We start from the raw sequence: 25581 nt of genomic DNA on the forward strand, positions 1-25581 counted from the left end.
CATAATAGTAATTCAAAATAGTATTCATGACTGCACCCAAGAATCATACAGAATTTCAGAAGTCTTTTAATTTTTTATATTTATATTTTTTAAACTTAATAATATTCACCTCTAAAATATCTAATTAATTTGTGGAGACTGTCCCTGAGAATCATGGCACAAAGTTTCAGAAATATCTGATCAAAATGATTGAAGATAAACTTCTAGATTTTCAATTCAATGTTTTTAATGAGTACCACCAGCCTAGAGATCTCCAGTAATTAATTTTCAAGGTTGACCATTTTATCATAAATAGTTTTTAATCATAAGATAATCAATTTGAAACTCATCTGATGACCACAAACCCAATAAGAGTTATTTCCCCTTGTATAGCTACATGTATCTTTCATGGGAGAGCTCTGTCCAATATTCTTAAGGATGAGAGCAAACCAAATCATCCATATTTCTGTCAAACAGTTGTGTAAAATAACAAAATAAATGTTCATTACAAAAGCATTTTAATTTCAAACATGGTAGACAAATAATATATTATAAAAGAATGGATTATTTGTAGATGTACAAAATGTATTACCGATGCTAACAATGCTAGATCAAGATAGATATATAAATTGCATTATGAACAAGTCACAATATTCAAGCTGCTGTTACAAGGATAACACTGCATTTGCATAAAAGTCGTACAACGTTAATATTAATAACACACTGTTCTGTCTAGACAGGACCCCATTCCTTGCTGCTGGTAGTAAGATAGATTGGAATTATGTAATACAAGGTGTGTGTAGTTATAAGAGGTATTTGGTTAAACAGGTTGACATCAGCAGTTTGGATTGCCAAGAGGTACTAGTATTTATAGCAGTTAGTTGTGACTGTCATTATATCAGGCAATAATAAAATAATTCAAGATTTTCACTCCTGCACACACACTATTTTATTAAATAATTAAAAAAACCAAAACAAATTAATGAATTTTTTTTATTGTTCTTTAAACATAATCATGATAGTTGATGTGCTATATTTTCCGATGCTCACAAAAAAAAACCCCACCCCTGCTCCCTTTTTGAAAACAAACTATTTCCATGAAAATCTAGCATTTATTTTATTACAGCCTTTATACCTCTCATATTTTGGACATACTAATTGTAGATTAACAGGGGTCTGAACCCAGAAGGGATTGGGGGCGGGGGGCGGGGGGCGGGGGGCTTGTTCAAATATGAACCCAGCTGATCCTTCTGTCTACATTTTTCCTGGACACCTGTATGAATAGGCTAATATTGCATTGTACAAAACTGTTTTTGCCTCTCCTAGGGGTTTGAATGACCCCCCCCCCCCCCCCCCCCCCCCCCCCCCCCAGCTTACACCTATGCATATAACAGTTTTGTGTTACAAGAGAAAGAGAAAGAGAAGTAAATAAGATGGAAAATGTTGTTTCAGTAGAGTACAGAATCAAGACAGCAGATTTAACAAGGGTCAAAACATGAATAACAATATTACAAGTTTATTTTACTTCTTAAAAAATAGCTTGGCTGGACTATTGTAAAGCCTAGGGTATTCAACAAAACATGGGTATAGGTTTCCACCACATACTTCATTATAATAGACCTAATTAACAATATACTACATCAACAAGACGAAATCACTAAACAATATATCTCAACTGTTGATAGAAAAGAAAACTCTAGGAGACATATTGTTTATGAAAAATTTCCATGGAAAAACAATACCTGAAGTGGGATCAAATAGGTGGAGTGTCAATGGGTGGATTGTAAAATTCAAACCAGCATGCAACTAAATTGTTAAAAAGAAAAAAGAATTAAACAAGGAAGGTTTGGGTGTAAGATTGTTTTGGTTAAAACATCTTGTGCAATGTACATGCACAAACACAATCATAAAATTAAACAGTTTCATGACTCTGTAGTCCATTGGTATGTAAAACAAACTGTTTTTGACTAGTTCAACATAGAATATGTTTTAAGTACAGGCGTTTCTCAACAATGTGTACTGAAGGTGACAATAATAAAAAATAAAAATAAATAAAAAGGAAAAGGAAAAACCAAGAACAACCCATGACTATATAGGCACATAAACATTTCAAATAGTAATATGTATGCTTGGTAAACAGCTACAAGTAGAGCATTTTTTAATATTTAACAAACTGCCACCTGTAATACATAGAAATATATCATAAAAACTAATTTTATCAAACATGTTTTGGCATTGCAAGGTTACAGTAAAATATTTTTTTAAAACCTTTCGAGTCCTATTTTGCATAAAGAAATGTTTCTTTTTCTATTATTTATTTTGTATGACTGTTTCCAAGAATTATTTAGATAATTGATGTGTATATTAATAATTTCTCAAAAATAAAGGTGAAGGCTGTTATTTTCCGATCACTGTGCGGAAGGACGGAGAGTTATGTTGAAGGCACACATCACGCTCTAAACGAGTCCATATTGCTTAACACCATATTCTGAAAATATGTCTTGGTGAAATCCATGTTTAGTTATCACTAACAAAACAATCGAAATACTCTGCAACATGGTGAAATGCAGAACAAACCAATGTATTACACAGGTAGACAAACCAGTGTATTATATAGGTACCGCTGTATTACACAGGTAGACAAACCGCAGTTACACAGGTAGACAAATCACTGTATTACACAGGTAGACCAACAGCTGTATTACATAGATAAGAGTACAAAAAGTACCTGAAGCATATAAAGGATATTCTGTTTTTTTAATATTCAGCTTAAAGGCAACATTACTATAAATAACCTTTGTTATTCATATATTATGTTGTTCAAATATATAACAGTAATTACCTTACATAGAAATTAATATATTGTTATCAATTTTCTTACACACCCGTTGGTGAGAACATAATGCCTTATTTTTGATAACACATGGGTTGTTAACATACGTACATGTGTTAACAATTTCAAGACATACAACTGGCTGCTTCTAGGTGATGACCAGGTCACCAGTGCCATGCAGCCAATGAAAAACACAGTGGAAAGAGATTACACTTTGACGTATAGTTAACCTGACAATCATGTGTCTGTGATGCGTAAGTTAGCTACAAGTGCAATGGCTGTAAATAACTTTTAGTCAAAAAAGATGTTAAAAACTTGGTTTTTGAGGATATGTAAGAAATAGAATAATGCATTCTTGTCCGTTTATCTCACAACTCGTTGTTTAGAAATGTATTAATCTTGCTTTCACTCATTAGATACATTTTAAAACCACTTGTTGTGAGATACATGGTATTTAACGGCCACTCGTGTATTATTCTCTATGTAAAATACCAATACAAATGTTCTTTGTGTATACAACACACTGGTTTTTAATCGATGTAAACAACTGCCCACATTTCAAGTGCAGTTACAACTAGGTTACAATTTTTTTTTTTTTTTAATCTGTAAATTTTAATACTGCTGGTAGGGTTAGGTTTAATAGTCTAAAATGTTGATCCTCATTCATAACAAAGTACCAGCCAAAATCATATTATACATTTTAAATGCAGAATGTTTGTTTTGTTTAAAGACACCACTGGAGCACATTGATTTATTAATCATCAGCTATTGGATGTCACACTTTGTAATTTTGACATGTACTCTTAGAGAGGAAACCTGCTACATTTTTCCATAAGAAGGAAAGGATATTTTGTATGCACTTTAATATAGAAAATTGTGGACAAACAGTGGAAACATTGTACACACAATTAAAAATGCAGAATTGTCAATAAAAGTGGAAAACTTTTATCTCTGGTTACAGAACACATAATATATAGTATGCACATCAACAGCAATTTTTTCTGTCTAGAGTTATTAAGAGCACATACTTATCAAACTATGAAAATAAACAAAGTGTTTTCATAATATTTAAATTGCATATCTTCTCCACAAGGAAACTTATCTTATCTTTATACATTTAACAAGATTGTGATACCCAGCAAATGTTATGCATGTATATGAACAAATGGCAGTTAAACTTCTGATAAAATAGTTAGGCAGACTAATTTGTTTAGATTTTGTTCATTACATTTAATCAACAGCACACCTACAATGTTAATCTACTGCTAGATGTAGCATTTAATTCACATTTATGATAATGGTGATACTTGTGATGAGGGATGTTAAATTGAGGTGGGTTTAGAAACTTTGGTCAAAGAAATGCCAAACAAGATATAACTTACATTACCTAAATAGCAAGATTTCAGTCTAAAATACTTAAACAGGTCAGAATGACCTACTTAACCTTCATCCAAAAATAGATTGCTGCTTAATACTGTACACAATAGAAAAGTGGCTTCTCAAGGCAGGTTCATCATTAACAGGAGACTGCTCAAATGAATAGCATTATATGATACAGATAGCAGACGTAATTATGTATGTGAAGATTAAAACTTTGATATCAAAATAATTCTCACAACTGAAACAAACTCTCAATAACAAATATTTCCTTGATAAAAAATAGTATCAGTCACCAAAAGATAAACTATTTCTTAATTTAAAACATGCTACTTGCTTTTCAGTTTCTAAATCACTTCAAGCGTAATTCACAAAAATAATCAGATTACTTGGCAAACAGTGTAATAAAACAAATGTATATTGACACTGTTTTGGTTTTTCTTCTTAGGACGACTACACATGAATACTGATGCTTCACGTAGATGTTAAGGCACACAATTATATACACATCTGTAAACAGACAGAAACATCAAATGGACGATTCTTGATAACATTGTAAAAGCAGGAATATTGTACAAATATAATTAAAATTAATGTAGAACTAATAAGCACATTGTACAAGTATAATATATTACAGTGATAATCAAACTTGCTAAGTAGATCCAGTATTTGATGAACGTATACACACACACGTTAGTCAGACTATAACAATAAATCTTGAAACAGATTTCAACTTGTTGCAGATTGAAGACCAACAGGAGAAACACAATGCACTTGGCAGAGAAGAATGCTTTCAAAACTAATAATAAAAACGTACCCACTACACCCTCCCCAAGTTCTCTCCGACAGTCTCCAGATTAAATCCAATGATTGTGACCACATCAGTACACTTAAACCATTTGGTTCAAGCATGTGACAGAGCTTTAAATACTGAGTTTACAGAACACAACTGATATGCTCATAACAGAGATACAATTAACAAAGTTATATGCACATATGTGGATGTACAAGAATATTTTGCTTGTATCCGTGATGTGAAGAAATGCTGTTTTAAAAATTGTGTTTAGTTTTTAGTAAATCCATCCCAAGGAAGTTATGTATTTATTTTATATATTACACATGGTTTAAAACAGGACTTATGTGACCCATTTTAGACAATGTAAATTAAATCAAACTGTCCACAATGTTTTTGAACAAACATGAGTGATACAAGCACATTACATCATTTCTTTTTCCCCCTACTACTACTACATCTGGATTTTAAAATTGCTTTACTTAGTGATCATAACTCAAGCATTGCAAAGAAAGGGTCAAATCCCAATTCCTACTGGTCTGACAAATAATGACATCACATCAACGTTTTCTTCAATAAAAACCAACATTCCAGACGTGTGGCTAAAGAGCATGGACAGATGAACAGTGATGATTAAATAGAAATTCAAACAAAACATATGAATCTATATAATATAACATAATGACAGCTTAATGAACTTTTATGAAAACATGACTGCTTGACAATAGTGTGTAGTTCAACATTGTGGCTAAACAACACGTTATATATAAATATGAAATACTGCATGAAATTAAATTTCTCTTCTGACCAGGAATCAAGAAAGCCGAACACATGGTTAAATATCAGGCTATTTCTGACATACTTTGCGTTAACTTACGTCCTTTTACTGTTGAGAAAAATTAAATATTGATGGTTTAGTTAAAAACTGTCATAAAAAAAAGTCTATAGTGTACTGCTGTGTGAGACGATGGTATAACAATCAAACATCTCAACTCAGCTTGTAGCTGCCATGTGATGGAGATCAAGAGGACATAGCATCTGGCTAGTGGAGCCAATCAGCTTTCAGAATCAAGTTGCACATCCAATCAGCTTCAAAAACTGACTTGCTGACTTGCTTTCAGAGTTGACATACATAGCCAATCAGCTTTCAGAGCTGACATACATAGCCAATCAGCTTTCAGAGTTGACATACATAGCCAATCGGCTTTTAGACTGCTTACACAATTGTTTGTAGTTTGAAATCAAAACGAAATATATGACAAATGAAATGATGTGCAATATTAATTAACACCAACAGAAATTATCTCAAGCTGCAGCCAATAAGCAAAATGAATCGATATATACTTATCTGGATAGTTTATGTACCGGTATACACATTTCCTTTTACATGACTTGAAGAAATTGGCACAAGTATTTTAATATACAGTAATAAAACTTATTACCATTTGTAATAATTTTTTTAATCATAATCACTTAACTTTGTTTTTCTGTTTATAAACTTACTCAAAAGGCAGACTGACAGAGCATGGTATTGCATTTGATTTACTAGTTTTTGTCAAGATAAGAAAAAGATTCTAAACTTGTTTACATAAGACAGTCTGAAATGAAACTTTTTGTAGTAGAAAACATATTTCAAAACTGGACAGCAGAAATTTTTTAAAACATAGGCTAACTAAAACAATAACAAAATCATGTTTGCATGTTACATTTTGAAAATGTAAAACAAGCTCACTAGTGATTGATATATAAAATTCTGGGGCCAATACATGCTCAGCAATCTTTAATGCGTTAATGGCTTCACTTATTTAAAGTAAAACAAAGTGGAAAATACTAAAATCAATTCTTAAAAAGTCAAATAAAAACAAGTAAAACATAACATATCTCAAAAACAAACAAATTTCAATTTTCCCATATTTAACTTGTGTTCTAAATCCCATGTATCCCTCTATGAAAGCTAAAACCAACTACTAAACAGATTCTTGGCAACAATAAGCACTACTGCAGCTAAAACACATTGGACCATGCAACAAAACACCTTTTTTGGCCACAACATTGCATGACCTAATTGTAAACAAACATTAGGCAGTCACATGGCAAAAGACGTGCATGAGAATTTTTGGCTCAAAACTGTCATGTCAAATCACACATATGCTGTATGTGTCATACACCACACATGTAATGGTACATCACACAGGGAGTGCTACCACTCTATATACTGCATCAGTGCAATATATTTCAACCCAACACCATACATGGTATCAGTGAATTGTGAGATGGCATACAGGCAGTCATCAAATTCACCAACTGTGAAATTTATTTTAATCTGGCAAATAACTGCATGTAAAAAGTTACATTTTATCAGAAAATAACTGGGGTTTTGCAATTCTTTACGGTTAAACAAAAATTTGGTGAAATTGTTTCTTCACTCCGAGCTAGCCCTGGCATTATAACTGTCAATGTTCTGTACACATTGATATTACACCAATAGATTGCCTGCAACAACAATATACACTTAATCAATGAACTGCATGTACAGGATGATGCAAATTGACACCGATTATATCGACACTATGGACTGCACATGATGGTGAATATTGACACTGTATATTATACAATGAACTGCATGTATGATGGTACTCACCGACACTACACATGTTAAGAGACTACACATGACAGCACACACTCACACACACACACATATATATACATCAATGAACTGCACACACTTGATGGTACATATCCACGGTACATTATATCAATGAATGGTACATATCAACAGTATATTATATCAATGAATGGTACATATCCACAGTATATTATATCAATGGATGGTACATATCCACGGTACATTATATCAATGAATGGTACATATCAACAGTATATTATATCAATGGATGGTACATATCCACGGTATATTATATCAATGGACTGCACGTATAATGGTAGATAATGACACTGATCAACAGGATGAGTCTGTATTAAATAATTCTTAACTATTTTCCAAATAAAATGATCTCCATGATGACACATCATGCAACTTAATGCACCAAAATTAATGATCGTGCTTTAACGATTAAGGCACTTTTGTATTAAACAACAAACAATGATTTTGCATGAAAATATACGAAATCTCTCTTTCCACCGAATATATTGTCCTGCACACACCATGCAGAGTGAAATGGTTCCTGCCAGCATTCAGCATGATTCTTAAGAAAATGTGTGGAAGCCACCTTTACAATAGCACAACAGAGTGAGTTCCCTTGAATACTCAGTCTTTGACGAGTTTGTATATGTGGTGCTGTGCCCCGTGCTCACTGGTGGACACCTCAAACACAAAGGCAATACACAACAGAGTCTCCTGACTGTCACGATTCGTCACCACCTACAAAAACAATAGTCAACTCATTTACCTACAAATGAAACCAACATTTAACTCGTTTTACCATAACTCTTTCAAAAATGGGTAAATCGTCATGAAAATCAAACTTGGTTTGCAACAGTAATTGATAAAGCTTTACACAAAATTTCAGCTCAATATCTTAAGGCATTGCGGAAAACAAACAGTCAGTAAAAAGCATGTGGGACAGATGTAAAGACAGTTGGATGAATACTAAACTTATAATCCCCCCAGTTGGACCAGTAGTGGGCTAATAAATACCAATATTTATCTCATTTTATAACACCAACATTTTAACTTATTTTAGCATTCAATTGACGAAATTATCTGATTAAAAATCTATTTCATGCTTCCATTAATGTTGCTATATTCTGAAGGCATACATATGACCAATCAATCACAATATTAAACTTCCATATGAAATTACCAATTCAACGGGAGAACAACTCATATCTTAAAGTTTTTAATATATACCGTATATTTTAATGTTGAGACTAAACTTTGAACAACTTGGAAATTATTAAATTTAATTATCATAAATAGATCGCTAAGTGACATTTGCTTACGACTTCAATTTGACACGTCAACTTACCTGTAATATTGTGAAGTTTTGACACGTCAACATACCTGTAATACTGTGAAGTTTTGACATGTCAACTTACCTGTAATATTGTGACGTTTTGACAAGTCAACTTACCTGTAATATTGTAAAGTTTTGACACATCAACTTACCTGTAATATTGTGAAGTTTTGACACGTAAACTTACCTGTAATATTGTGAAGTTTTCCAGAACACTGTTCATCATGTATTTTTCAGGAAGATGTTTTAATTTGTGTATAAAGTTGATCATGTATTCGCACATGGGAGATCGGTGGATTCGATAAACAAATCTTCCATTTTCAAACCGGGGATACTCAGTCTGTAAAATAGTTTATTTTATTATTTTTGTATACTTACAAAATATTATTCTAAATTCAGAAACAAATAATAAAAATAAAGGTGACACAAAAAGTAAAAGAAAACCCCCTATGAATTACCAAAGAACGGAGTTCTGTGTCAAATTTCGAGGTGCACGGTCAAATATTTACATAGTAAAAACAGCTGTGACTGACTGGTAGTAAAATGTGACAATCATTATTTGTGCAAATACTATTGGCAATAAATAAATACATTTTTATTTGTTGTACCATTGAAACTAATGCAGGTTACCCCAAAAATAGAACTGATTTTCAACAAAAATGAGGGTTACTAATGAAAACATTATTTAAATCTCTTAAATGGTATGTGACCCCCATTTTCTTGCAGGTAGAGTAAATGCGAGGTGCCACACTTTTAATTGGTGTACGACATGCTACAGCTTCACTTTCTATTAAATAGAGTTATTGCCCTTTGGTAAACATTTTCCTCACTTATTCAGTTTATTATATATAAAAATAAGTCTTCAGAATTCATGCTGGCCCCATAAATGTATTACTGATCATAAGTCATAATTGATATACTTCGTGTTTTAATGTGAATATAAAGATTAAAAATCAATTTGTCACACTTACCTCTACCTTCTCCACAACCTGCTTGCCAAATGAACACACCTTGGTTGATACCTGAATTGTCATGTTTTCACTGCTCTCATATCTACAGAAACAATAAGAGAATATGTTAAAGCGTCAGTTTCTGGTTACTATTTTATAATATTGTCTACTAATGCAAAATACAAACACAAATGCACTTTTAATAAATCTGTGTTTTTTATACCAACGGATATCATTGTCTACAGACGTGTAAGGTAAGTTGTGATTGATTTCTTTAACTTTTGCATTTTTATGTTAGGGGTGTTCAAACTATGCAATTTCCCATAACATTCTATTAGCCAGCATGTGATTATGTGGAAAAAATGTCTGCTTTGAATAAAATTGACACATGGTCTTAACAATAGAGATGTAACTGTAAGCTGCTTGTTAGAAAAAGAGAAACACTCACTGGCTTGTGACACCATAGAATGCTCCCGCTTCATCCTGAACATTTGTGTTAATGTCAGCCTGAAATAACAACACTTACAATTACCACACAAAACACATTTTTAGCAGACTCTTCACTTGGGAATACTACTCACAATACAAACCTTTGATAACAACCATTTTCACCATTTTCTAACATTCACAAACAAGTAGCAGATTAAAAATGCTATTCGCCTTCATACCTTTTATAAATTATTTGGTAGATTACAAAGTTTGTATATTCAACTTCAGAATTAGATCATTAGAATTACTAGTACTGTTTTAACAAAAGGGGATTAACAAAAAAAAAGCATGTGGAAAAAACAATGTGGAAAACCGGGAGCTAGTTATCAAAGAAAATAATTGATAGAAACAGTTTTCAGGTATTTCTCAAATCTGGAAAAAATTACTAGGCTTTTTATCTCCATAACAACAACACTTTGACTACTATAATAAAATAAAATTTTGTACGAAAAGTAGTCTGACCCAAAACTAGCAATGGAATATATTCATAAGAATCAACCACATGCAGTCATGTGTAAATAAAAAAAAGTATACATGAAATTGTTTAAATCTGACTCGGGGACAAGATTATGACATAGGATATTGACTTACTGCAGTTCAAACCAAACTGTGTGCTCATAAGTGCAAGTTGTTACACTTTCGTCAAGTCTATGTTATCAAATGTGATCATATGTGATGTTTATTTTGTCATATACATTTTTCTATTCTGTGCAAACAGTTAAAAGAGGACACTATGTGTTTGAGTTTTCTTACCCAGAACTTGACAAGGAAGAACGAAGACTGTGGACCTTTATCATAGAGTTCTTTCAATCCGCCCTTCTTCTCTGGAAACTTGTCGTAAATCTGTCGGATGTCCACTGCCTGCAAATGAAGTCACATTTCGATTTTTTATTAAATGAAAGGCATTCAGTTTCTGGAAATACAATCTGCGAAGACTTGTAACTTTAAATAAATTAGTGAAAAAATATTTGTGTCTTTTTTTCACAAATACAGATTGTGCAATTAAATGTATTCAGTGAATTAAAAAAGGCCACATGAAATAATAAAACCTCCAGATGAAAGGCAGTTAATTTAAGATGTATTTTATAATATAAATGTAAAAAAACCCATTGAAACTTACCTCTAACAGTGGCTCATTGTAACTTGCTGTAGCATTAATGTGAACAAAAAGATGTTTATGATACTGAAAAAAAATAAAACAAATAATAAATGTCAACATAGTTTAGCTAATAGAGTTAAAACATTACTAAAAATCATTTAAAATTAAATCAACTTTTAAAAACTTCTACATAACTCAGGGCTAGATCTGGGTCAGCAGAATACTTCGCCAAATGATCTAGCAAACTTCAAATACTGCAGAACTCCAGTTATTTTGTAACAAAATATAAAATATTTAATGAAATTATTTTTCCAAGTTAAAATAAAATTCGCCAATTGTTTTTGAAATTTGCAATTGGTAATTTGGGGAGTGCCAGAGCTAGCCTTGTAACTGCACTTAGTTTACTTTACTTGTCGGTATACACAACGACAAAGTGTTAAATGTCCAGTATATTCATAATACAATTTCTACTTAATAGTATTGTGCAGTTTATCTTTACTTTACTAATTTTAGCAGGCCCTAATTTAGAATTCAGGAAGTAGAAGTGATTTTCCATATTCCCAGAAGAAAAGGGCGAAGTTTGATAAACTACATTTTATGTTTTGTCATGTTCCATGTTCATTCAGAAAGGTTCTGATTTTAATACACTCAGTTAAGCTTGTAATATTTCAAAATCAAATACTACCACTTTGGTTAATAAAAAAAGAAAAGAAAGAGTGTTTTATTTAACGACGCACTCAACACATTTTATTTACGGTTATATGGCGTCAGACATATGGTTAAGGACCACACAGATTTTGAGAGGAAACCCGCTGTCGCCACTACATGGGCTACTCTTCCGATTAGCAGCAAGGGATCTTTTATTTGCGCTTCCCACAGGCAGGATAGCACAAACCATGGCCTTTGTTGAACCAGTTATGGATCACTGGTCGGTGCAAGTGGTTTACACCTACCCATTGAGCCTTGCGGAGCACTCACTCAGGGTTTGGAGTCGGTATCTGGATTAAAAATCCCATGCCTCGACTGGGATCCGAACCCAGTACCTACCAGCCTGTAGACCGATGGCCTGCCACGACGCCACCGAGGCCGGTACTTTGGTAATAAGACTTAAGCAAAACAACTGAATATAATCATTAAAAAAGCAACAGTATTAAGTTACTGATAAGTAATGATTTGTCGTTATGTTAAAATATAAGTAACAACCATTCTGAGAACACTGCTAAACCAATACATATCCCCAACCGGACCCAACAAATTTGTTTTGTTTCCTAAGTTCAAGGACCATAACTCTGTGATAAATGGGTAAATCGCTATGGAAGTCAAACTTGATCTGTAACTCTACATGATAAAGTTACACACTAAATTTCAGCTGCATATCTCACCCCAACAGATTCTGGGTCGCGCTGTTGTTCAAGAAAAGCTGAGAATTCCACCAGTCTCAGTTTGGGTCCAGCAATCGACCGGTCTTGCCAGGCCGGCGCCATTTCACCAGGTATACCAGACTGCAGTTTTGATTCAATTCCATAACCACTGGAACCAAACGGCTTCACACTAAAACAAAAAAGGTATAAAAATGTGAAACTTACTTTTTCTTCTTCTTAGTAATCATGTATGATACAAATAATACAAACACTTATTTTACAATTATGAAAATAAAAGTTTAAAATTTACAGTAAACAATCAAATTTTCTTCTCACTTTTTTCTTTTACTTTTTATAATTAATATAAAACTATTCTCATCATACTGACCTGGATAAAAGTGTATCTGAAAGGTGTTCAGAAGCTTTAATAATATACAATTGTGTATGCTGGATAATCCCAATCACTGATTTGATGATAAACCATATAACTGTTATAGGGTAGTAGTGAATACTTTGTAGTACATATGAATATGAATCAATGTAACAACTATTTACTTACTCTCCTTGTAATCCAGAATGCCAGAACTGAAATAAATAAAGAGGTAAATAATTATATATCTATAAAGATTAAAACACTCTTTACATAGCACTGGGTGGTCAGAATAAATAGTAAGAGTTGTCTACCTTTGGTCAATGAAACTACTTGTAACAAAGTTAGCAGTACTGTTTAGAAATATTTTCTTAAAATATAATTTAGCAGTATTGTAACGTTTACTATAGACATAATCTGGCCTATTTAAATATGTCTGCATTGTTTAATACTGAGTAATTATATAATAAACTACATTTCCTGCAATGCATCGAGAACTTTTGATTCTTGCATTTTGTAAGGTGAAATGCACATAATGGAATTTAAAATGGTGAAGAATGGGGAAATTTCAGTTTAAGGGCAAATTATTTCTTGTCCTGTGACACTAAAAATATTCTTATCTTTTTAAGATGTAATTATTCATAGGGCAATATTATAGTCAGAATATCAGCTTGGTTATTTTAAAGAATGCGTCAAATTCGTAACAATTGGTATACCTTGTACAGAGTTGATACTCTCTACCTGGTCTCAATTGTCCTTGTTCCCAAATTACATTTTAGTACTGCTACACACCCACTCAGATTAAATGTATGAAAACAACGGGTTCCATCATTCAAACAGTTTGTAGTGCTCTACACCAACTCAGGGTTAAACTAAAACAAATCACTACAGTGATATCTCTCAAAACCAGACCCTCTGTAAACTGGAATTCCCTTAAAACTGGACGTTTGTATGGTCCCCTTTTTAAATATTAGAACAGAATAGATCCTCTCTATACTAGATAGCCCGTACTGGACTGTTTACTTGGGACTGAGGGTGTCTGGTTTAGAGGAGTTTCACGGTGTTTCAACATTAACAGTGGACTAACCGAGGGAGCCCCGGGGTAGGCCGGTCTGACGGGCGGTATTCCCGGCATGTTTCCGAGACTCTGAGCGAGGGCCTTGTTGTGAATAGCACTCGCTGATACGATCTGTGCTGACGACATTGACGCCATCTGTTGTAGAGCTTTGTCCCGGGAAGCCTGGTCCTGAAATAACATTATTTGCATAAAACGCAATGTGCATTAAATTTGTTTTATTTATTTGAACGAATGAAATATTTTTCCTTAATTGTATATTAGAACTCTTGCTGCCAATATTTATATTAGCCATTTGTGTAAAAATGTATTTTTCTTTTTAACCAAAAACGAATAAATACACCAGTGAGGTTTATGTTGAACAAGCCCATTATTTTCATCGTCAGAGTTAAAGAAAGGTTATACAAGTGTTCGTTAGTAGGCAGCAAGTTTTGGTGGCTTCTGCTGCCTACTTGTTTCACCTACTTTCAAAATGACAAATACTCTGTATCTACTCAGCACAGCACCTTCTCATCATAAACTATGTTGTAGGTTCACTGACATTTTTTACAGTTAAAGAACATCACAAAGCTGCTAAGTTATCTCAATTTTTCAACTGTAAATTTTAAGTAGACATATGCTTTAAATTGACATTACGCCACAAGCAACCCACCCCATAAATTCAAACATCCCATGAATATTGCTTCTGTAGTAAGATTAAATATTTTCACAAATTATGTTAGTGAATCTCACCTGTGAATACGGCCCACAGCCATCCTGAAATAACAATTATTCAAAGTTATTAACATGAAGTTTACATAACTGAAAAACTTGCAAATGCAATAATAAAATACAATGAAACTGATACAACGGCACAAAACAAATACCTATAAACTGCTTAAGCACCCTTCTTGAGAGAGAGAGAGAGAGAGAGAAAAGAAGAAGAAAAAACACACAGCGTGTGCATGGAGGAGACAATGTAAAAAGAGAATTTGAGATACTGTACATCATAAAATATTTGAAATATGTGACATACTAGTGACAAAACTTTAGGGAGCTCGGCATTATAAGACATAAAAAAAATAAGCTGAAGTTACAGGATCGGCTGATGAAACACTTTTGATATATTTTTGACATTATGCAGCTTACAGACAATTAAAAATTGCAATCATGAGCATACTATCTAATGATACTTATAGTTCAATCAATAGCATGTAACCATTGTTGTGTGTTCTGTTAATCATCGACAATACAATCACACAAAAGCTTTAAGAACAGTCTTCTATATGTCTATTTAAAATTTAGTGTCATGAATTATTAGCATTTGGTATGGCTTCGCTAAATTCTCTAATATTTTATTTTCGCTAACATTTCCTATTTACGATAACCACTGTTGTCAAATTATAAATCCACATGAGTTATTAAGTTTATTTTATTTACAGTGTAAACATATTGACAAAATTGTAATTGAAATTGTGATAGTACTCAAATAATGTGTCAGTCTGGTTGAAATAATCTCAACACATTGGTAAAGCCACATCCTCCTGGCCCCATGCCTGCTGGGTAATGCACTTTATACAAGCTAAACAGGAAGTAATTATATTAAACACTCTGCACCCCATCACCTGGAAGTTATCACTATCTTATCTGTCAGGTTAAACCTTTCAAACATACACAAAGTAGCAAACAGGTATAGGAGAAGGGTATGGATTGAAGTAATGCATACCTCATCATTCAAGGGCAGCCATCACTACCCTAAGACTAGTTTACGGTGTGTCATTTTTAGCTCAACCATAGCATGTTAATTTTTATCTCCACTGTAGCATGTTAATTTCTACAAGTCTTTGCCAGGAACAAAGTCACAGTGAACTGAAGACCACCCTCTTATTAGTGCCATTATCAAACATCTTGTCATTTCATATAAAAATTAGTTAACATTTATATTGTAACCAATATCCACAGCATAAAAAATATTTCATTACCATATAAAGTATTTTTTTATATGAGTTCATATGAATGTTTCCAGACAGTACATACCAATGCAAATCAAATTCAACAGGTAGAGTGAGCAAACAAAAGAGTGAACATTTAAGCTACATAACAGATGAAAATATTTCTAAAATTTAATGAGTCACACATCAGTAAAGTGCAAGTTTCAAGCTTAAGGTAACTGAGACACATGGTCTAGAGAGCAGGAAGTGAAATCTGCTTCTGCCACATAACTTATGCTTTTCATCAAACATCAAAGCATTTCATATTCACATTATGTAAGACAGCATATACCGCAGTCTTCAATACAAGTAGCTATGGGAGCACTGGTTGGAACAGGAAAAAAAAACCCATGTGTCCACCGATGCAATTTGATCCATTGCACCTCAGGTGGGTGTGCTAGCAGTGAAGTAATAAAGGTCAATATATACCTCGGTTATTACCTTCAGCTGCGCCTGGATTTCCTTTGCTTTGCGGCGAGCGAGTACCTGGATGTGACTTGAAACCTGTTTCCGCGTGCGCGTCTTCCCTGTCCGCAGCTTTATATAGCGAGCTATCAACTCATTACGACCTGAAAACAAACAGAATTTACAATACTGTAGCTTTATATAGTGAGCCATCAACTCGTTACGACCTGAAAACACAAACAGTAATTTACACTACTGTAGCTTTATATAGTGAGCTATCAACTCATTACGACCTGAAAACACAAACAGTAATTTACAATACTGTAGCTTTATATAGTGAGCCATCAACTCATTACGACCTGAAAACACAAACAGTAATTTACACTACTGTAGCTTTATATAGTGAGCTATCAACTCATTACGACATGAAAACACAAACAGTATTTACAATACTGTAGCTTTATATAGTGAGCCATCAACTCATTACGACCTGAAAATACAAACAGTAATTTACAATAGATTTATTAAATATACAAAAACAGACAGATGCCACTGAACTCAACCTTGTTTAAGCTCAATGAATGAATGAATGAATATTTAACAACACCGCAGCTCAAAAATACACATTGGTCATTACATCACAAGCAATATTGTCACTTCTAAAACAGACCAAAACCTTGTGTTCATCAAATGATCAAAGTGAAACTTTAACAAGAGAATATTACTGTAAAAGAAACCCAAATATGGAATGTTTATATGCAACAAAGTTTTTATCTTCTATCTTATCATATAAATATTTCTGCCGCTAACCTTATAAACATTATTTTGCATAATAAAACATTATGACTGTCAACAAAGTTGATCAATGAATTGAAAAGTTGTTCATGTGATGTATAGAGATTGGGATCTGGGTCATTTTTTTTTAATGTATCACATCATCTGCATAAAACAGAAAAACAGTTAATGATCATCGAATCCGGAATAGATCCAAGATTCCCCAAAAGTATAACTTGTCAACAGAATGTAACATTATTACAAGGCACTTTTTTCTTCCTTAATCAATCTACTCAGTAGGTTTTGTCTAACTTGTCGTTCTAGCCTGTGCACCACGCACGTCTGGTATATCAAGACCATGCTATGTGCTATCCTGTCTGTGGAATAGTGCATATAAAAGATCCCTTATTATTAATGGAAAAAATGTAGCAGATTTCTTCTCTAAGACTGTATGTCAAAATTGACCACCAATGGTTAATAAAATCAATGTGCTCTAAATGTGTCCTTAAACAAAGTAAACTTTTTGTCTAACTTGAAACAAGCAAAATGCAGCATTAATGTATAGGAAAACAATTTAATTAATATTAATAATTTATATATGCATCAATATATTTTTTACAAATAAAATATATTTATATATGCATCAAAATATTTTTTACAAATAAAATAAATGATATTAATCTGCCTACATGAAACATTTGATGGTAAAAAAGAAAAAAGAAGAAGAAATATTTAGACAAAAAAATTAACAAATTTACTATTTATGTCTTTCAAGTTTCGCAGAAATATTGTGTCCATGATAATCTTATTACCAATCAAAATACATACATATATAATATTATTTTCTACCTGCCTGTTTGCATCATATATAGACATGTAATCACAGATATGTACAATTATGTTTTAGTTCTCAGGATTTCAAATTTTAAGGTGAACCTTTTTGGTTTTATGCCATCTCATCGTCAAAGCCCACTGAAAACTGGGTTTACCCCCTGTAATCACGATAATAATGGATTATGTTAGATCATAATGGGTAATGGACTTTTCAATCTGTCATTTTGCTGACAGGCTACCAGAAATGGTCATTTTAAGAGATGGCAACTACAAAATTTAAAGGTGGTTGCTTAATGTAGGCTCCAGTAATTTTTGTCATTAATGTTTGAAATTAACACATTCATTGTTATCAGTTACATAATGTGCATGATAATGGAGGTTAATCAACTTTTACATGTTCATGATCCAGCAAATCTGTACGTTATCATTTAAATGTGTATGATAATAGAGGCAATTTTATATGTCATTTGTATGATATAGAGGCAAATCTATGTTATCATTTAAAGGTGTACGATAATAGAGGCAAATCTATGTTATCATTTATACGTGTATGGTAATAGAGGCAAATCTATATGTTATCATTTATATGTATATGGTAATAGAGGCAAATTTATGTGTTATCATTTATATGTGTATGGTAATAGAGGCAAATCTGTTACCATTTATATGTGTATGGTAATAGGCATATTTATGTGTTACCATATATACTCTTCAAAAGAAGAAACGCAAAACCACATTGTCGTAACATTTGGAGAATTGATTTAATTATTGAATGGTGAGTCCGATAATTACCAAATGTTGCAGGATTGTTCACAATTCACTCTAGTCCATTGTGAGTAAGTGATAGGACACACCACCAAGGTCAAGGTCATCTGGAGTCAATACCGGGTGTGGCCTCCGCATGTGTTGACAACTGCCTGGCACCGCCTGCCCATTGAAGCAACCAGAGTACGGATGACGTCCCGGGGGATGGTGGCCCACTCGGCCTGCAAGGCTGCTGCCAGCTCGGGCAGGGTCTGGGGCTGTGGTTGTCGCTGTCGGAGGCGTCGGTCCAACTCGTCCCATAGATGCTCAATTGGGTTCAAATCCGGTGATATCGATGGCCAAGGAAGGACATTAATGTTGTTGTTCTGTAGGAAAGCCGCTGTGAGACGTGCTGTGCGAGGCCTGGCGTTGTCATGTTGGAACACTGCGTTGGCGTTGGCCATAACTGGAACGATGTGTGGCCGGAGGATCTGGTCAATGTAGCCCTGTGCATTCAGGTTGCCCTGCACGTGGACCAGGTCAGTTCTGCCAGTGTGTGAGATGGCTGCCCACACCATGACACTACCCCCGCCGAATCTGTCCACTTCCTGCACGCAGTTTGCCGCATAACGTTCACCACGACGCCTATACACGCGACATCTTCCATCATGACGTCAGAGCAGAAATCGGGACTCGTCACTGAACCACACCTGTCTCCATCGCAGTTGAGGCCATTGTCGATGAATCTGGCACCACTGCAGTCGGAGTCGACGGTGTTGTGGTGTTAAGATGACACCTCGAACTGGACGTCTGGCACGAATTCCTACCTCACGTAGGCGGTTCCGTACGGTCTGGTCGGATATCCTGCGCAAACCTGGTATTGCTGCGGCTGTGGAGGTGGCAGTAGTCAATCGTTCCCGAAGGTGGCGTACCCGGATGTAGCGGTCCTGCCCGGGGGTAGTGACCCGTGGTCGACTGGATCTAGGGAGGTCACGTGTTGATCCATGTTGCTGGTAACGGTCCCACAGTCTGGAGATGGTGCTTGGGGACACATGGAATGCCCTGGCAACGGCCGTTCTGGATTCGCCTGCGTCTAGTCGGCCGATGGCATTGTTTCTCTGCGGTTCACTGAGACGGGGCATGTCCTGGATTGTCAACTGTCGGCCAGATACAGAGGCCAGGCAAGCGAACACCCTGCACTTTTATACTGTCGGTGTTCATGTTGCACGTGCAGACAACGCACGTGCAGTGGTGACATGGTTTGCACGTGGCTGCATTTTTGCGAATATTCACATTTTGGAACTTTATTGTACAGTAGCTGCGTTTTATCGAATGTAACCGTGGGAATGTGTTTGGGACATGCAATGACCTTATATTCACAAAGCATGAACCGGTAGGACACATAAAATCGGAGTTATAACCCATTTGTACCCTTTTGCGTTTCTTTTTTTGAAGAGTATATATGTGTATAGTAATAGAGGCAAATCTGTTATCATATATATGTGTATATGGTAATAGAGGCGAATCAATCTGTTATCATTTATATGTGTATAGGAATAGAGGCAAATCTGTTATCATTTATATGTGTATGATAATAGAGGCAAATCTATGTTATCATTTATATGTGTATGATAGTAGAGGCAAATTTATGATATCATTTATATGTGTATGATAATAGACGCAAATCTGTGTTATCATTTATGTGTGTATGATAATAGAGACAAATTTATATCATCATTTATATGTGTATGATAATAGAGGCAAATTTATATCATCATTTATATGTGTATGATAATAGAGGCAAATTTATGTGTTATCATTTATATGTGTATGATAGTAGAGGCAAATTTATATCATCATTTATATGTGTATGATAATAGAGGCAAATTTATGTTATCATCATTTATATGAGTATGATAATAGAGGCAAATTTATGTGTTATCATTTATGTGTATGATAATAGAAGCAAATTTATATTATTTATATGTGTATGATAATAGAGGCAAATTGATGTGTTATCATTTATATGTGTATGATAATAGAGGCAAATCTATGTGTTATCATTTATATGTGTATGATAATAGAGGCAAATCTATGTGTTATCATTTTTATGATAATAGAGGTTCTACTTTGTTTTGATGACCCAGCCAGTTGTCTTGTGAACCCACCCCACACCTCTGGGCTGTCTCTGTAGCACCAAGGTTAATGAGTGAGAGACTGAGAGAGAAATTGGTATAATGGCTTTGCACCTCCCAATCACTTGACAGTTATGAGGTAATACTACCATAACAACATTAATCACTCTACCTTGACAGACATTTCATGCACCAGTGTTGTTTTTATTATTATTAAACACCATGCAGTCCGTTTGACTCTAGTGCAGTAAAGACATCCTGCTTTCAGTCTTATAGCTAACCTCACCTGAACGTGACACTGATTTCACCAAGATAGAAAAGCAGAAAACTACGTGTATATATCTGTGTCAACAGCAGGACAACACTGCTGGCTGTGGGTGAATGTTGAAACAGACTATAACAAAGGCCTCAGTTTGCTGTGTACCTATGCTCTACTCTAGCAGTGGGAGGTGCACAGTTGCCTAATTTGGTGGCTTACTCATCGCATTATGACTCACTGGGACTTTTATTGGCGTCTATTGTATCACAGTACCACGTTGCTAATGCATCCAGGTTATTTCAAAAGTCAACAGCCTCTACTTTAACTCAATATTGACACGGGCCCTCTCACCTCTGGAACAAGAAGTCATTTATAACTCATTTTGTTCATGTGTCTCATGCTTGTCTTTGGGTTTTCAAGTGGTCAGAGGCTTTTCATAGCCGTCACATTAAAAGTGTGACAAAAAGCCAGGGTTACGTTTTCCCATGGGTACGAACAGTCACATGACTTCTCAAATTTTGTGTGGCTGTGATTACTTTCTTTATAAATTGTGAAATCCTATCTTTATTTGTTTATGAATGTCAGCTGATCTCCCACTCACCTGTCCACGACACTACAGGTGTACTGAGAAAACGGCTTTCATGATTTCTATACAAATAATTAATAGTGGATTTCCCTGCTCAAGGTCTCTCTCTCTATGTGTTGAGCCGAGGATGGATGATTGCAGCCGTAAACACAGTCATGTTACTGCACGACAATGCTACCTACACGCCCACAACTCACCGGCACCACTCACCACACCATCACTCACCGGATGTACAGAAATTAAACCATAAAATAGTTTTCATACACTGTGTATGGAGTGCGTGCTAGATAACATAAGCAATGTATTAGCATTAAAAACTTAAATAAATTTAGTGCTCTCTAAGGTGCTTGCATCGTAGGATTGCACCAAATTGGTTTTCTTTCTGTGGAAAAGTGCATATAAAATATACATGCTGTTAATTGAAAAATATAGCTGGTTTTATCCAATGACTACGTGTCAGAATTACCAAATGTTTGACACCTAAAAAACACAACTAACTTTAAAAAAACTGTAAAAACTATACACAAACAATATTTTTCTGTTTAAAAATACTTCAGATCTATTCTAAAAACCAGGGCTCAGCTGAAGACAATTTTCTTAACCACTGAAAAAATTAAAAAGTGGCTAATTAATGTCTAAATGTTTAGATGAAAACTAAATTAGCCAATTTTGACACACAGGTGATTTGGCCATTTACTGTCAAAGATATTTAAACCTTGTAAATTACTGTAGTGTCTGCATGTGCGAGTATATATTTGTTTATGTTACTAGGCCTGTAAACAGTCTGGGAGAAAACTGGGTCATATACCATTTACTGTTAGAAAACAGGGCTGTAGATCATACTGGTGGTTCAGTAAACCTCCTGCCTGCACATAATGGTCCTCCTGGACCAAATCAATCCCCACTACTGTAAATGTTAACTTGTTTAACAAAACTGATGTAAGCAGTGTAATAACACACCCAGGTTGTATACCTTTAAAAGTTAAAAGCTTGTTTTGTTTAACAACACCACTAGATCACAATCATTGGCTATTGGATTTCAAACATTTGGTAATTCTGACATATAGTCATCAGAGAAAACCTGCTACATTTTTCCATTAGCAGTAAGGGATCTTTTATATATATACTTTCCCACAGACAAGAAAACACATACCATGGTCACTGACCAGTTGTGGTGCACTGGTTGGAATGAGAAAAAATCCAATCAGTTGAATGGATCTACCAAGGTGATTTCATCCTGCGACACAAGCACCTCACGCAAGCACTTAACCAACTGAGCTAAATCCCATCACGACCTCACATTTAGTCCATCTTCAAAAACAAGAAAGAGGGGATACATGGAGGGGGTCACATGCCAGAGATTAATGAATGTTTTTATTAGCAACCCTAATTTTTAAATGAAAATTTCAATTAAATTTTTTGGGATACCAGATAATAGTTTTTGCACAAATAATCAACGGTCACATATTACTATGAATCAAAGCCGCATCTGTTTTTACTCTGTAAATATCTGATGTTGCACCTCGAACTTTAACACAGAACTCTCTGATTTGGGGTACAATGCAGCATAAAGGTAATTTTGATAGCCTCATTCAACCACCAGGAAACACAGATAACCCAAGATATTGGTAGTATCAACATCATAAACTGAATCCTTTCCAACCCACCAGCCATAACCTTTGTCAACTGATCTAAAAAAAGCATACAGAAACAATACAAATGTATTTAAATATTAAGTTACTATTTATGTGTACATTAATGTGTAAAATAATATTATATCACTTATTATGTGTGTACTGATTAGATAACTATACCTAATAAACAATTACATCACCAGTACCCTACTGGTACATTTGCTTTTGTGGACAACTACCTGTGACTATTCTGATCAATTAGCCAGATTTATGACTTAATGACATTGCCACTTCACCAGTGATGCCACTAGTTGCTGTTCATGGACAACTCCTGCCCTTAACTATGCTGATCAGCATGTTCATGATACATGTAGTTTTAGGCTAACAGTTCAATGCATCATTTTTCAATTTGCATACCACATTTTTTTTTTTTTTTTTTTTTTTTTTTTTTTTTTTTTTTAAATGGTACATTTTCATATCTTGCACATCAAAGCACTCAATTCCACTGCACATGACTTGTTTGCATGGGCAATCTCAGACCCCAAATCCTACCACGACATGGTAAATTGGTAAAAATAGCATCTTTGATTTTTAGTCAAGACAGTCCTTTAGTTTTTCTTTTTGATGCATATATTACAAATATTTTACAAGTGACCATTAAAAATAAAAGTTTATTAAATTTAAAAAAACCTAAAATGTGAATAAATTGAACCATATCAAATATCGAATTTAACAGAAAATTACCACCACACTAGTAAGACTACTGTATCTGTTTGTCCTAACAAGTAATAATCTACTGGGACAAGCAAAATGTATCATTTTGTCCTTGAACTGACAACTTATTTGGACAAGTGAAAATATTGGCAGACAAGTAGATAATTCTGCTTATTTCTATCACTGGACTAGTATCAGCTGTATTGATGGACAACTCCTAGCCTTGACTATATACCTGACTAGACCGAGATATTGAGATTCACATCTTAACCAACCGATGAGGAAATGTGTCACTAATTAGCCGTGTGATAACTAATGAGCTGAAGCGCGGTGATTAATGATAAGTCTGATTAATTCACCACCTGCTGCTTACAGCACGATGTGGAGCAGAGCTAACTATTTAATGACACTAATAAACGTCACCACTGACGTGAACACAGGCTTAGTCTACCAAACTGTAAGTCACCAAAACACTGACACAATGGTCACATATACATCTTCATATACATAGTCTATTGGGAGTGTACATATGAGCAGTCTACTTAAAACCTTTCAGTCTTTTTACAACAGAGCTGATATATATACTGTAGACCATGAATGTTTTACAAAAGCACTGCCAAAACTGAATGAATAGCAATCGCAATACTTTATCCATGCAATAATGTAGTAACTATGCAACAAATACAAGTACAAGAACAACAACAAAAAAGAAAATACTTTACATTATTTCATTGATACCTTGTCATTTAATAAATAGAAACCCATTCTGAAACTATTTCTATCAATTGTAAATAACTGCATGACATAGGATTTTAAATTACATGGGAAACACTTTTTCGGTTCTGTGCCTTGTGAAACAGTTTTTAAAAAGATAATTATATATGTTTATTATTTTCATCGAGTAGTCGTACTTATATAATAATCATAGGAAATGAAATTTTGGTTCCATGATTTTACTGACACAGTACCGTCTGTACAGTTGATGGGTAGATGAGAGCAAGAAAAACCTACAAATGCTAGCCATGCATAAATGTCTAATACAGGAATATATTGAATATATTGTTACTGTGATATGATAAATTTCACCCACAGTTCACTCAAGTCTAAGTGTATAAAAATTGTCATTTGATCATCTGCAAATTTTACTAACCAGATCCTGACTCATATGTTACTTCAAATTAATCGGACAGTCTGACAATCACCAAATACAATCAAAATAGGAA

General features: G+C 34.2%; 1 protein-coding gene across 3 annotated transcripts in view; it reads right to left on the reverse strand.

Moving 5' to 3' along the window:
- Nucleotides 1–480: 480 nt before the first annotated feature.
- LOC121371837 (transcriptional enhancer factor TEF-1-like) overlaps nt 481–25581 on the reverse strand; it is a 35702-nt gene continuing 10601 nt past the window's right edge. For 2 of the 3 annotated variants that reach the window (XM_041498026.1, XM_041498027.1), the window contains exons 3-13: nt 16703–16842; nt 15036–15059; nt 14316–14474; nt 13418–13443; nt 12880–13048; nt 11519–11581; nt 11152–11259; nt 10358–10416; nt 9931–10012; nt 9147–9299; nt 481–8364 (exon numbers count right to left, since the gene is read on the reverse strand). In XM_041498026.1, coding sequence (XP_041353960.1) covers nt 8251–8364; nt 9147–9299; nt 9931–10012; nt 10358–10416; nt 11152–11259; nt 11519–11581; nt 12880–13048; nt 13418–13443; nt 14316–14474; nt 15036–15059; nt 16703–16842 — 1097 coding nt within the window. In that variant the 3' untranslated portion in view covers nt 481–8250. The remainder of the gene's footprint in view (nt 8365–9146; nt 9300–9930; nt 10013–10357; nt 10417–11151; nt 11260–11518; nt 11582–12879; nt 13049–13417; nt 13444–14315; nt 14475–15035; nt 15060–16702; nt 16843–25581) is intronic. The other variant, XM_041498028.1, reaches the window with a different exon arrangement.

This window comes from Gigantopelta aegis, chromosome 4 (assembly GCF_016097555.1).
Source record: "Gigantopelta aegis isolate Gae_Host chromosome 4, Gae_host_genome, whole genome shotgun sequence".
NCBI lineage: Eukaryota > Metazoa > Mollusca > Gastropoda > Neomphalida > Peltospiridae > Gigantopelta > Gigantopelta aegis.